The sequence below is a fragment of the Actinia tenebrosa genome, unplaced genomic scaffold, assembly GCF_029948245.1.
Source record: "Actinia tenebrosa isolate PJP-AT-01 unplaced genomic scaffold, QUT_ActTen_1.0 PGA_scaffold15__27_contigs__length_11533743, whole genome shotgun sequence".
NCBI lineage: Eukaryota > Metazoa > Cnidaria > Anthozoa > Actiniaria > Actiniidae > Actinia > Actinia tenebrosa.
In genome coordinates, this window is record NW_028292575.1 from 187129 (window position 1) to 201772 (window position 14644).

A 14644-nucleotide genomic window follows, 5' to 3' on the forward strand; every position below is an offset into this window, starting at 1 on the left:
ATCCTGATAACTAGTACCCTCTCTCTCCCGTATTACTACATCACGTACGATGCAATTAGTAGATAGTTTTAGGTTTACGTTCACGGCAAACATGAAACTTCAGTTGACCAGTGAAAAATTCTTTTAAATGACTAAAAACGAATATCAAAAAAATCCAAGTAGTAGAAAAACAAAAAAAAATTTGTTTATGGAGAGAAAATTTGCTAGAGGTAAAGTAAAATAAAACGATGGAAGCGAGGCGATGAAAAAGTGGTGACGCTTGCCGTTTGCGGGGAGAAAAAAAGTCAGGTCTAAAACTCTCTAGTATTATCTATCGGACTGCGCGGCCTTAAAATGCAAAGAAATTTCCCCCCATGTGCAATTTGTTTAGATATAGCAAGCCGTGATCGTTGAATTCTTCATGTACTATTGCAACGATAACCAAAAAATTGTTGGTTTGCTCATTCAAACCAGTATCGATATCATTACGCAGTTCCATTACGAAAACAGAAAAAGAACAACCAGCTGTTCTAAAAAAATCGAGTGGCCTTTAGAACTTGCGTGTGTCGGGCACATCGGATGATAATCCTACGCGACTCCGCCCAATACCGAATATATTTTCTCTCAACTAGCCATCAATAATTTTGGTATTGTCGTCTCAAAATCGTAATTAGTTTACAGATCGACTGGTAGATCTACAAAATACACACTCTCGCCAAATAAAGCGCCATCTTGGATATATTCTCTGCTAGTGCCAGTCCTTTCCGACCAATGCGCGCGCAGACGTTTTTTTACTTTTTGTTTGCAGCAACTTCTATTTATTTATTTATTTCTATTTATTTATTTATTTATTTACCGCCGGCCGGTAGGCTCAGTTGGTAAGAGCGTCTGTCTGTTTTGCGGGAGGTCGTGGTTCAAGCCTTGGCCAGAACAACACTCAGGGTCTTAAAATAACTGAAGAGAAGGTACTGCCTTTGTAATTACATCTGCAAATGGTTAGATTTTCAAGTCTTCTCGGACAAGGACTTAAAACCGTAGGCCCTGTCTTCCAACTTTTATTTTTGAGGCTTGTTATACTGTTGATTAAAAGAACAATACAGAAACAATAATAAAACCGGTAATGATGTAGGACGAATTACTTTGTTTGTTGAATATATAGTCCGGCAAATTTGGTACTATGATAAGACAACGACTAAAAATTTTAACACTACAAATGCGGTGCTACTGACTAGAAAAACTCTTATTATATGATATTGTAACACTAGAATATTCATCATTATTTAAATATTTAAAAATTGATGAAAATATATATAGTTAAGTCATAAGCCGATATTTTTAAAATCTATCTGATAGAACTTGTCATTTAAGACTTCACTGCGGCGATTTTTAGTACTATGATGCTATTGGCGGATCTTTTTTAAAACGTTCAATATCGGTAAATGGGCTACCCGATCCAAACATGCAATCCTCATAAAACTATGCTTGCGTGTCATGAGAAGAAATGTTTCTTGTAAAATCCTGGCCAACATCCTCGTATTCTTGTCCTGGCGCATTCTCTTTATGATGTAGTGTTTCGTATTCGGTGTTTGCTCTTGGTTTTAAGTCCATGTATTGTTCATGTCCCGTCATGCCTCGCGTGTGTGGTGTTTCACTTTTTCTAGGTCTGTTTGCAGGCTCTTGTATCGACTGGTAAACCGTATCTCTGCTTTGTCTTGGTCGTAATTCCATGTAGCCTGAAGTTTCTATTTCGTCAGCTGTTGTAGTTTGTGGTTTTCTTGAATTTTTAATGATGTCATCAGCATAGTCTGGATTGTTTATGACGTCATTCGAGACCTCTTTTTCATCTGACTTGCTCTTCATTCGTTTCTCATCGTGTTGTTTTTCTTTTCGCCGTAGCCGGTATACCAAATAAACGATACAGATGATCAGTCCAAGAATGATCAATACAAGTGGAATGACGTAAGACACAACTGTTAAGAAATCAATAGAAAACATGACTATTTGATCACGTGATGAAGGCTCTTGTGTTCAAATTTACCCATTCGTATAGCAAGAGGCCTTGGTTAATCTCCCAATTTGTTTCACAACAGATTGCAAAAAGGGCAGCCCGCGGACGGCATCTACAGAATTGGAATGTACTGCAAGACTTTCAAATAAGGTGTATTATAAAGACTTTGTCACAACGGCTGGTTACCTCCTAACTCCATCTCAATAAAAACCGATACGCAGTTCCTGTCGAAGAGGACAGGGGAGTAGAAATGCTAAATTATCTCGTTACAGCTATACGTGAAAATGATTTATACCATTAGTATCATTATACCTTCCTTTGCTTTTCTTTCACTTGCGTTAGGTTTCCGTGTAATGTATTTTTTCAATTCCACTCTGTTTATTCGGTAAACTATCGTTCTTTCACTGTTTGTAGCAGTACATACATAGATACCAAATTCCTTGTCACTTTTAAGTCTTATTATTAAATCGTCACCGTTTGCCCTCGCTTCGACGCTATCGAGCGAAGGAGTTCCTCTTTTAGTCCAAGAGTATTTTATTGGATCATGGCCACTTGTATAACAGCCAAGAGTGACCTCGTCGCCTTCTAAAACCCAGATAGTCGAATTGGAATATTCCGGTGGATCTGAAAGTATGACCATATCGGATATAATATAAATACGCATGGAGTCGCATTCAATGAAGTACCCGTTTATGCATGCTTGCCTCTATTGATGGATTGCAAGCATTCCCAAAAGAGTTAAAAGACAAAAGCATGGCGGCCATGTTGGTGCCGTTAACAATGGATGCTAAGAAGAAATATTTTGTTAAATGGCACCAACATGGCCGCGATGACGTAACGTGCAATCGAAGAATACATATATCATGTATTTAGTGTTTATAATTTCTCTTCATTTCTGTTCTTATCATATTTTCTATAATCCCCTATAATCATATAATTACTCACTAAGTAATTATTACATTTGTATTTACAAACGGCATATTTGCATCTTCTTACGGTTAAATAGTTATATTTTCCATCACATTTCTCTCTTATATTTACCTTTTTTAATTAAGACTCCCAACTCGAAAGCTTTCAATTTCCTCAGAATTCGGGAGTCGTCCACAACCTTTTATTATTCTCTTCGTTTTTCCTACTCAAACCATTTATCTATCATTGTAATTATACTCGTTTACTTTGTAATTCATAATTTTCTCAGAAACTTTTAATCAGCGGAAAAATATATTCAACCTTGAAAATATAATGCAAATTTACAAGAACAAAGTAACTTTAATGAGGAATTTAATGTGTTTAGTTTTTGCTTGGTTTTTTGATCTGATTTTGTTTGTTTGTTTTTGCTTTTAAATCTTTTTTGTTTATTTCTTATATTTTTTTTTTACTATGGAAGTAGAATTTGTTGTTTTGTTCTATATATTTTCTTGGCCAATTCTTCTAAACCTCCAAATTGTCTTAGATTGAAGTCAATAACAACGCCATATATACACAACAATCTAAAAGAATTAATAACATATTGTGCGTTATACCTTGAGTCACTTCAATTCTCGCTACTACTGCAGCTTGGCCCGCGTAAATTTTCTTTGAATAGGAAAAAAAACCAAAACAAATGGTAAGTAGATGTTAAATGAACCAGAAGACAGTCCCCTACTCTTATAGTCACGCATCATTGAATAGGTTTATTTTGGTTTGGAGGAGGGACAGGTTCTAAGTCCTTATCGGAGAAAAGTAGGATTCCTCTGATACGAGTGAGTTAAATTCGTAATTTGATGTACTTACTCCTTCGTGTTCAGTAATCGCTCTCTCTGCAATAGTATATGTTTTTCTTTTGTCTAGTGGTACATTCTTATATTGTCCATATATTTTATTGTCACCAACAGGAAAAGAAGACTTGATCTCGTTTGGTTTCAGTTCTGATGTGACGTAAAACTCTTGTGCATCTTTGTAGTCACTGATATTTGTTGGTAAGTCACTGACATCTTTGTTCCCTTTGATTACGATAACTTGATATGAACTGATACACGTAATTGAGAGTGAAGTCAATAATGGATACAGGGGTATACACTTATTTAACTGTTACAACGAATCACGGAGCACCCAATGTTATTTATCCGGAATAACTACCTGATTGGTCCATTGACAGGATCAACTGACCATAACGGAACGTCAAATTTGTTCTTTAGAGTTATAGAATTCCCTGTAGGCTTGACAGGATCTAGAACATGAAGTATAAATGATGCTTTAGGCAGCGAGACAGCAAGCAAAACCGGAATTATTTATGGTACTTACTGTCAATGTCTGTGTCTTTTTTGCTTGATTCGCTCTTTTGACTCTTTCCACATACTGTTAACGCAGTTACCCAGAACTCATAGCTTGTACCAGGAACAAGACTGTCGATTACCATGTTAGTTAGTGCTCCATTCTGCATGTAAGTCTTTGAAAATGAGTACTTTGGCCAGTATGGTTTAGAACCTTTTACTTCAATCTAAATTGAATGATGAAAAATATTTTAGAAATGCAAATATAAAATGAAAAATAAGTAACTCGAAATAGCGATTCATGAAGAAAGATTATTATGGCATAATCATAATCAGCTACATTTTTGAACTTATAAAACTAACGCTACTTTACAGTCAACTCTCGCCTTGCGGACACCCCAATATTACGGACACTTTGCTATTACGGACAGGAGAAAAATCCCCGACAAAAATACTGACAAAGAAATGACCGTAAATAATTTTCGCTATTACGGACGCTCGCTACAGTATTACGGACATGAAGTGACGGTCCCGAAGGTGTCGGCTGTAACGAGAGTCGACTGTATTTGGAAAAAAATACTGACAATTCTTTACATAAGACTTACCATATACTCTTTAACAACCAGTGATATTGGCAATGAACTTTTCCATCTTACTTTAATAGAAGTCTTCGTTTGTTTCTCAGCTTGTACATGAGAAGGGTTGTAAGGTTCTGCACCAAGATCAGTTTCATTAGATTTAGGGACCGGTCATTAAAAAGGTTAAGATCCATGACTAGTGGTATTAGATAAATCATGGGCTCTCACCCCAATACTTACTGGTGATTGATGTCCTTATAACTTGCAATCTGCTCCATAACCCATTACCAACGATGCTTATCGCCCTCATTTCCACAGAGTAGTTTGTGTAAGGCTTGAGATATGCCAAGTTATAAGAAGATGATGTGCCTCGAACATAGATAAGGGGATTTGAAGACTGATTTTTCAATTTAATGCCATACCACTTGATCTGGCCTACGTCATCGGTTGGTGTAGGTGCGATCCATCTAAGTATTATGGATCTCTCGCTTGCAGTGCCGCAGAAAGTTGGCGGCTTCGGAACATCTTAGAGGAAAACAAGCATAGATGAATAAGCATCGATGTTTTGTTTATATATATTAGATGTAATAATTTGAACAAGAACAAACATTAAAGTTAGAAAAGTAGTCAGGAAAGAATAACAAAAGGAAGGAAGGAAGGAAGGAAGGAAGGAAGGAAGGAAGAGAGGGATGAAGGGATAGGGTTAGGGAAAGTAAAAATAAGGAAACGAGAAAAAACCCATTGTTAATAGAGAAAACGCAGCAAAATACACGAAGAAACTAAGAAAGAAAGAAAGGAAAGGTGCCATCATATAGAAATCAGAAGTGAACATCACATAATTACTTACTCAGGTTCACCGTCACTTTCCCCGATGCCTCATTCATTCCTCCACTCGGCAGGTAAAGTGGGTTTACTATTCTACACGTGTAGAACGTGTTACAGACCACAGCTCGTGTGTTAGGATTTTGTCTTGTACAGTTGTACTTGGACATCACATCTTCAGCAGAGATGAACTGTACTTGTAGTGTTGATTGTGTTGCACCATTGATCTTTGTTCCATTGTTAAACCAATGTATGTCAGGTGCTGGTTCACCAAGTACACTACATATTAATGTAATGGAACGTCCTTTGATACTTGAAAGGATGAGGTCAACAGTATTTAAAACCACTTTTGGGGCAATGACTGAAATGATATACCGCACAATTATCATTATTGATTAGATTTTAATATTCCCATGAGATCAGTAAGGATTTCAGTTTGAAAATACTTTCTCGTATGACTTACAGATATCACATCCATAGACTTCAAATCGTAGACAATGACGGCCCCCTGAGTTGTGGGTCTGAGGAGTAATTCTGATATAACGTGCTGCTGTTGGATTCTTAAACTAGTTGACTCTGACGCCATTCCTATTGCTGTTTCCTTCAAAATTCTATTTAATAAAATCCGGGAATGTACAAAAAAAAAAAAAAAAAAAAAAAAAAAAAGTGGATTATTAACATCAAAAGGCTTTTAATAAGCTCACATTAAAAACACCTGTCATTAGATCATTAGAATGTACTTTTGAGCGGGCTTATATATATATATGACTAATAATCATAGCCCAGACTATATTACCTTAACAACCTGTCCTTCTTTGTACTCATTCCAATATCTGTTATTAAAGCTGTAGCTAGCTTTGTATGACGTCACCCATGCATTCATATCTGGGTTACCTTGTGCTGCAATACCTGTCACTGTCTTGACCTGTCCAAGGTCAACCTGTATGTACTCATTATTACCATTTGTTTGGCTGCACCATGACGAACTGCCATACAAACGACCACGTGGTGCAGTATGGGAATTATCGGATGATGAAGATGACGTTAAGTGTGAGTCTGGTATTTGTGAATTCTCAAGACCAAGCGACGAGGTACAACCTTGAACAAAATTAATACAATTTTATAATTTTCATAACTCGTCTCACATGCAACCATACAGAATACTTAAAGATTTCATACCAAGTGGAAGTCCTTTGAAATCCACCCGCAGCATCTTCCATTGTTTGAACTCTGTTGGAAGTACACGGACAAACCTTGCTCTGATTGGGTTGGTTATTGCATTAGCAACCACTGTTGTTCTGTCAGAGTTACCGCTGAACTGTCAAACGCAAAAACACATAAGCAAAACGAGAAGTGTGAGCTGGAAAATGTGTTTTATTATTACGACATAACTATGATGCGTGTGACAAATGAACACTTTTATTGGTTTTTATCAAAGTCAAAATCAAAATTCCTCGATAACATGGTGTTATCTGTTTTTCAGTTTTTCAGTTTTTCTACGGCTCTGGATCCATCTCTTTAATGGACTGTGCATTCATTAGCAGGAGGCGGTCTGGGTCAACCAAATTAAACTACAATGGAATTTTTTTCATTGGCAGGTCTCTAAATTACCTCTTTGTCACCAGACATTTCCTGATATGTTGTCCACTGCACGTTGTTTGTTGAGTACAATACTTTGTACTTTTTCACATATTCGTTCCTGTTTTCTCCAAGTCCCTGAGTAGCTACAGCACATATATAGAACATAGCACCAAGATCAATCTGAAGATAATCACCAGGTGCATTTCGTGTATTCGCAGCCCAGGCTTGGCTATTACCCAGTCTTCCTTTAAAAGGTTTGTATGCAGCAGAAGTTGATGTTGCTGTAAACCTGTGATCAGGTACCAAACTAGTAGAGGGTATACCAACACTGTGACTTGAACAGCCTGAACAGGAGAAAGTTTGAAAGTCAAATATGATTAAGTGCAGGACTATGCAAAATATTTATAACTTTTAAAAGGTTTTCAGATAATCATGCAATCACTACTAGGCTATCAGCTCATATACCATTAGTCCATTAGTAGAGAAAATTTAAAATGGCCACCGACCTATTTGCTCAACGTTTTGAGAAATAAAAACATATATGAAAAAGAAAAAAAAAACACCACGTGCCTGAAAAAATTCAGAAAACATCAAAAAGGAACATGGGAATTCATGGGAATCTTACTTGACTGGAAAGGATATCCATAGATCTCTGTCCTTAAGCACGATGTACCAGTCTGGGATGTCTTAGGTACAATACGTAGATATCTTGTAATAATACCATGGTACAGGATGAGACGTGCAGCAGTTGAACGATCATAGTTACCGTAGAATATCTGTGAATCAGAAACAAAAAGGTTCATGGCCCACGTACACTAAAAGTGACATATATGAAGAATACGTTATAATTGGTCAATGTTGTACTACCAGTAGATGTATCTATCTGGTACGTCTTCACCCACTGATCTATCATACTATCAGTATTGCTACATTACCCTGTCAATGTTTTTTTCCTGATAAGTAGTCCATGTTGTATGACCATCAGTAGATGTATTTATCTGGTACGTCTTTACTCACTGATCTATCATACTATCATTAATGCTACATTACCCTGTCAGTATTGTTCTCCTGATAAGTGGTCCATGTTGTACCATCAATAGATGTATTTATCTGGTACGTCTTTACTCACTGGTTTATCATACTATCATTAATGCTACATTACCCTGTCAGTATTGTTCTCCTGATAAGTGGTCCATGTTGTACCAACAGTAGATGTATGTATCTGGTACGTCTTCACCCACTGATCTATCATACTATCATTAATGCTACATTACTCTGTAAATATTGTTCTCCTGATAAGTGGTCCATGTTGTACCATCAGTAGATGTATCTATCTGGTACGTCTTCACCCACAGGTCTATCATACTATCACTAATGCTACATTACCCTGTCAGTATTGTTCTCCTGATAAGTGGTCCATGTTGTACCATCAGTAGATGTATGTATCTGGTATGTCTTCACCCACTGGTCAGCCATGCTATTTCCTTGTGTAGCCACAGCACAAATAAGGTGAGATGTCCTTAAGTCAATCTGTAGATATGGATCAGAGTCACTTGTAGAGGCACACCACGATGAGCCTGATGTGTAATGTAGTCTGGCATTCTTGGCTAGGTGTACATCAGATGAAGCTGTTATACTGCCATCTTGAAGAGCTCCTGATTCCATGCCAAGAGGAGAGTTCTCGCAAGCTACGAAATGAGAAAAGAAGGGATGGAGTCTATATAGTTAAGATCAATTAAAGTGACATTGTAGGACCCTGATTTGGGGTCCTCCTGACGAGCAAAGTCTCACTGTATGCCTGCGCCTTAGGTCCCGTTCACACGTATTCGGATATTTTCGAATTCGCAACTTTTTGAATACGGTCTCCAGAGTGGAAATTTTTGAATACGGTGTGAATCCGGGGTCGTGTGGACGGTTGAATCCGTATATTTTTGAATACGCTGACGTAGGCAAACGGAAATGGCGCCAATCTTTAGCTCATGGTCATGCTCAAGTGCGCATGCTCTGTTTACCTAAGATTTTGATATCCGGATACGTATCGGATAAACGTGTGATCGCGAATTTTTTTAAATCCGCAACAAAAAAGTTGCGTTGCGGATTCAAAAATATCCGGATACATGTGGACGAGGCCTTAATAAAATTTATCAGTCGATGTATATTTATCATTTTGATTTATAAAGGGTTTTACCTTTTAAGTATCCATAGACCCCTACTCTCATTGTTTTCCAGGATTGGTACGTTGTAGGTATGAATCTGATGTATCTCGTCAAGGGTTGAGAAAGGAAGTGTTTTTTGATGGTTCTTCTGTCGGTGTTTCCAGCAAAAAACTGAAACATAAAATCATAAAAATGATAAAATCACGGTTAACACCATAACCAAACCTCATCGTGTTGGTTATATTTTTTTTGTTGTGTTAAAGACAGCTATTTCAATAAAAGACGGATTATCCTACTAATACGGAATATCATAGGAAATCTAGTGAATAAGTTTATTGAACAGGAGACCAAAACAGCCTTTTAAAATGATAATTCTCACTTGATTTCCTGAATCAAATCAAGTTTTGTAATGAAATAAAGACATAAACGTGGTTTTATGATAACTATTAAAATGGCACAAACAATGTCGATTTTCCTGCAGCTTGTTTACTGGGCAACAAACAACACACTTTGATTGGAGTAAATTGGCTGTGGGTAATAGAGCCGTGACCACAGCAGTAAATCCGTGAAAATTTAGAAATATTAAATGGCACAATTTCATGCAAATTCCATTGTTTTCTATTGTTTAACTAGCACTATTTTGTACTATTTAGTTATTAGTGTTTCACGGATTTACTGTGGTCACTCTACCCATAGTCTGTTTATTAAATTATAGAATTCAATCAATTCAAATATGTTCTAATTATAATCTAATTTACAATAATGTTGTACTACAAATACAGAAGAAAAAAACAGCCCTTAATGTGCTTTGCTTTGTAATGAAATAAAGACATAAACGTGTTTTTATTTCTCGACTTCTATGACAAATTGATTTCTATTTCTTACCCTTAGTGCCCCGTTCTCTTGGTAAGGCTTCCAGTTTATATTATCCATCGACAGACTTATCTTATACTGTGTCACCCACTCATAGTTAGAACTGTGCCCCTGTGTGGCTACAGCACAGATAACGTAAGGAAGACCAAAATCAATCTGTAGATATCGATTTGGGTCATTACGATTCGACAAAGATGGACCCCATCCATTATTGACACCAAGTCTACCATTGGATGGGTGGTATCGGTAGTCAGATGATAAACTTTGGTAGTACGAGGAAGCTGTAAAACTGCTGTCAGGTATGATGTATCTGTTCTCTACACCAATCAATCTGTCAGCACAGTCGTTATCTTCAAAGGAAGAAAAGATCTTTTGTAAATGAAATTGGTTGCATCAAGAATGTACGCGCGTGAAAATAGGACAGTTTTTCTCACGGTATATCGAGTATACAGCATTAAAGGGATATTACTACCTACATCATTCCATGTGCTTTTCATCGATATATTGTTTTACTAGTTTTTTTAGATGGAGTGATGCATGCCTGATTATTTAAATCATATGATCGATTTTTTCACACATTTTTGGTTTGCCCTCTTTATTTATCTCAGTATTTTTCCGATTTTTCTTCTCTCTGTGTCGTAAGTGTACACGTAAAAAAACGAGTCTGCAGCTACAGCTTTCTGCTGATGACGTGATGAAAATACGAAACAATAAGATTATAAAAGAATAATAATAATAATAATAATAAATGCACACAAGCACAACCAAAGGTTTCTGTCGTTACACGTTGTCTTGATCAAACATACAATATCAACTTCAAGTAGACATTTTATAAGATATCCGTATGTGAGTTTTGTAAGGTCATGTTTTTATAAGAGTACTCAACACATCAAATAGAAATCAAAGAAACACTACAATACGCATATAAAAGACATGACTCAGTAGAACTAAAATCCTAGGAGAAAAGGGACTTATGATAGGTATTTATATCTGTTAAGACAATTAAGCAAATTGAGGATTAAACGATTAGTAGAAAAAACGTCACGCGAGAAAATATCGTTTAAAGAACCAATTCATCTGACCTGATCAGAGGTCTGTCACAGAAATTGAACAAATAATCATTTACATGTCCCATAGCCTAAAAAGAACAAAGCGTTGGTTCTTTATCTAATATATTTTGGATTGATAACTTACCTGTAAATGATCCTGGTTTGATTTGGTTGAATATTATCATCACCAAGAGAACGCGGAAATGATAGAATCCATTGCTGATTTGTAAATTCATTTTTGACTCTCTAATTCGGTTCTCAAACAACACTTAATAGAATCGAAAGCAATTGTCGAAATGTCTTATTGCATTTCAGAACTCGATAATAAAGGCAAAATTAATCCTTAGTCTTTTAGAGGAATGATGTCTAGCTTGGGTTTTAGAATAACTTGGAGAGACAGGATAATTGATGGATTAAATATTAGCATTAGTGGTTTGTTTTAAGACCGGATGTATAAGTTGATAGCCAATAATAAGATAGTTGAAGATGTTTCAGTATATTGACAAGTTAAACCCTGATGGATTCTTCCGGAATAAGAAAGAGTTCATGGGTCACTAGCAGTGGATATCAGTCATGTTACAGCAGGCATAGCTTTCAGTTTCAATCTTTCTATCAGCCTGATAACTAGCAAGCCAAAATAACTGGAACTTAACCAGCTTTTTAAAGCGTGAATCCTAAAAGGAATTATGGGCGTTTGCTTTTTGTGGGCATTTTCAAATGAGGAACCTATAGATAAAAAACTAGTTTGGAGAATTACGCGGTCGAGAGGTTTAAATTTACGCTTAGTCAAATAAAACCATTTCTTATCTTTCTCCCACTCTCCCACTATCTCTTTTTTTCTTTCATTATTATATTTGTCTTCCCTTTCACATTTTGTCAGCATTGAACGCATGCGCACTTCTCCATAAATGAAAACTATACCCTATAGCCTATATATATTTTGAAATTCGAGATTCTGCAATCTAAATGTTAGTGCGCAGCCTTAGCTTATTTCACTGCTTTATGCATTGTCCCACCTCGACACTTGAATTTCTTCAGTAAATCAGGTGATCATTTAGCAGAAGCCAATCAAGTGCCCCGTTACTACGAAACATAACGTTATTTATCTAACTTTAACCACTTAAAATCAATAGGAAAGAGTATGCTTGCTATATATTACTGGATTTTTCGCAAAATCCAAAAACCCGGCTTGATCTTCCTATAAAGTATTAGACGCCTGCGGGTTGATTGTAATTACGGAGTTGTGCGCTTTCGACTCACCAAACCTTCGCAATTTTTTATTTAACTTGATTTGTATTTAATTACGTTAGGTTCCGCCAACCAGTCAGTCGACACTAAAATTTATACTTAAGCCAAGTCATCCGTGTATTATAGGCTTGGGCGGTATCTTGAAGCTATTTTTACTTGGGGTTTATTCTAATGTGATCTTAAAATTGAACGCTGCTGTTTCGAGCATAACCACTCTGGTCGCGGATGCCTTTAGTACTTTTCAAGCAGCAGTAAGGGGGACTCGCGAATCGCCGGCATTGCCAAAAATCACAAATCGAAAAACACCAGGGGGGGGTGGGTTTTTTGGAGCAGTGACGAGGCCCTACAGGGGGTCTTGCGCGATCGGGTGGCAGCGCGAAAAGTCCCTTACTGCTGCTCTGTTGGGTACTGCAAACGGAGGTTAAAATATTCCTTAGATATAGATGGACGCCATCAAGAGCATACGAAACAAAACTGTGCGTAAGCTAAGAACTCAGGTGTTGGATCGCCTGGACGCCGACTTTGCCTTCACAACATTTATGGAGGGAGATACAGATGAGACGATGAACGAAGAAAGAGCAGAAAGAATTATCGACATGATGCCCGAAGGTAACTACCGTTTGGAGTTGACGTTTATAAAGTATTTAGACGGCGAGTGGATAATCGAAAAGGGCCGTAATCCTATTCGGGCGTCAGGTAAGCAAAACCTGTTTGTCTTAAGTGAAAATACGCGCCCGGGAGCGTTAGTAGGTATTGACATGATGTTTTACGAGGTCGCTTACCCAGTTACTGTGGTCATTTACGGTGCGTACGAGATTAAGAAGCCCGACGTTAAGAAGCTCAAACCAATGCGACATCCAGGTAACTGTGTTGCGAAGTTAGTAAGAGAGTTCTTTGAGGACTCCACCCGTGGTAGTAAGTTAACTTTAAAGAGAAGAGAAGCCATCAGGAAATGGGAAAAAGACACACATAAGGCCGGAGCCACCATAGACAACATCAAGAAGTTAGAGACTGCCTTAGAACGCCGCATACACGTAAAAGATATCACTGACGGGTTCATTTACCCAGGTACGCACAAATACGGAGGTAGAGGTGCCCCCATAATCATTTACCAACACAATGGACACGCTTGGCGAGAACTTAGGTTCCCCAAAAAGAAGGAAACTAAGGTCTATAAAGCTTCTCCGTTGGTAGAATTAGTCCACGAAAACTCCGTTTGGTTGATGGATTCGGAAGGAAGTCAGTTTATGACGCAGGATGGTACTCTTTACCGCCCCGAAATTGAACACCAACGCATTCAAAGTGCCTGTGAAACCTTAGGGGAAGACTTCTCAGACGAGGTCCTTAGCTCTCGTAGTTTGGACTTCTTAGCCGCAAAGAAGAGGAACGGATGGAAGTCCACGCCTAAGGAATTCGCCGACATAGCTAAAGCCTGCGTAGAACACGGTCATGGAGGTCTGTGGAACATGGAGTATGACGAAAACGAATACGTCTCCTTAGACATGAAACACTGTTACCCCGCAAGTTTTAAAGGATTGGGGGATTGTAAGGAGTATTATGACCGCTACGGACATCCAGACTCACAGTTCTTTCGTGTGTCCTTAGACGGCAGCTATGACGCCCCAGCTACGGGGTTTGTAAGATTAACCTCATGGAAGTTAGCAAAAGGCTTACACCCCATAATTTACGCGTGGTATGGGAAGCACCTGCAGGAGAAGGAATGGATTCCCGTGCCGTTGTTAAAGTTCTTTGAAGAGCATAAACTTATGACGTACACCGCCCACGAAGCCATATTGTGTCACTCCTCCTTCACAAAATGGTTACCTGAGCATAACCCCACCGCGCGGGTCGTCATAGGAAAGTTCACTCAGGGCGCAAAAGAAGGCGAAAAACATATGCAGCGACGCTTAATAACGGACGAAGGAGAGTTAAGCTTCCTCGTAAAGCGCGCACATGATGATGGATCGATGGTATCTGTGGAAAAGTGGAACTACTTCGTAGAAGGTCAAAAAGAACATAAGTGGAATGCACTGTGTTACTACCAAGATCACAAACCGCAATATTACCATTTACGTGCCAGTATGTTAGCATATGCGCA

The 14644-nt window shown here is 37.8% G+C and overlaps 1 protein-coding gene across 1 annotated transcript; it reads right to left on the bottom strand.

Annotated features, from left to right (window-relative positions):
- Window positions 1–975: 975 nt before the first annotated feature.
- Window positions 976–11534, bottom strand: LOC148910771 (uncharacterized). Its single transcript, XM_089030571.1, has 18 exons — window positions 11444–11534; window positions 10262–10599; window positions 9409–9547; window positions 8607–8908; window positions 7846–8035; window positions 7251–7564; window positions 6819–6957; window positions 6436–6737; window positions 6103–6199; window positions 5665–6000; window positions 5058–5342; window positions 4845–4951; window positions 4271–4466; window positions 4106–4196; window positions 3761–3995; window positions 3511–3562; window positions 2300–2611; window positions 976–1949 (listed from the first exon to the last, which is right to left on the bottom strand). The coding sequence occupies exons 1-18, from the start codon at window positions 11532–11534 to the stop codon at window positions 1456–1458; spliced, it is 4020 nt and encodes a 1339-aa protein (XP_088886697.1). The 3' UTR covers window positions 976–1455.
- Between the last annotated feature and the right edge of the window lie 3110 nt (window positions 11535–14644).

Bases quoted from the DNA above. Each gene is read 5' to 3' on its own strand.
- LOC148910771 (XM_089030571.1), bottom strand. From the start codon at position 11,534: ATGAATTTACAAATCAGCAATGGATTCTATCATTTCCGCGTTCTCTTG. The intron at 6,738-6,818 runs GTATGAAATCTT...ATTTTGTTCAAG, and splicing joins TTTCAAAGGACTTCCACTTG to GTTGTACCTCGTCGCTTGGT. The intron at 3,996-4,105 runs GTAGTTATTCCG...TACGTGTATCAG, and splicing joins CCTGTCAATGGACCAATCAG to TTCATATCAAGTTATCGTAA.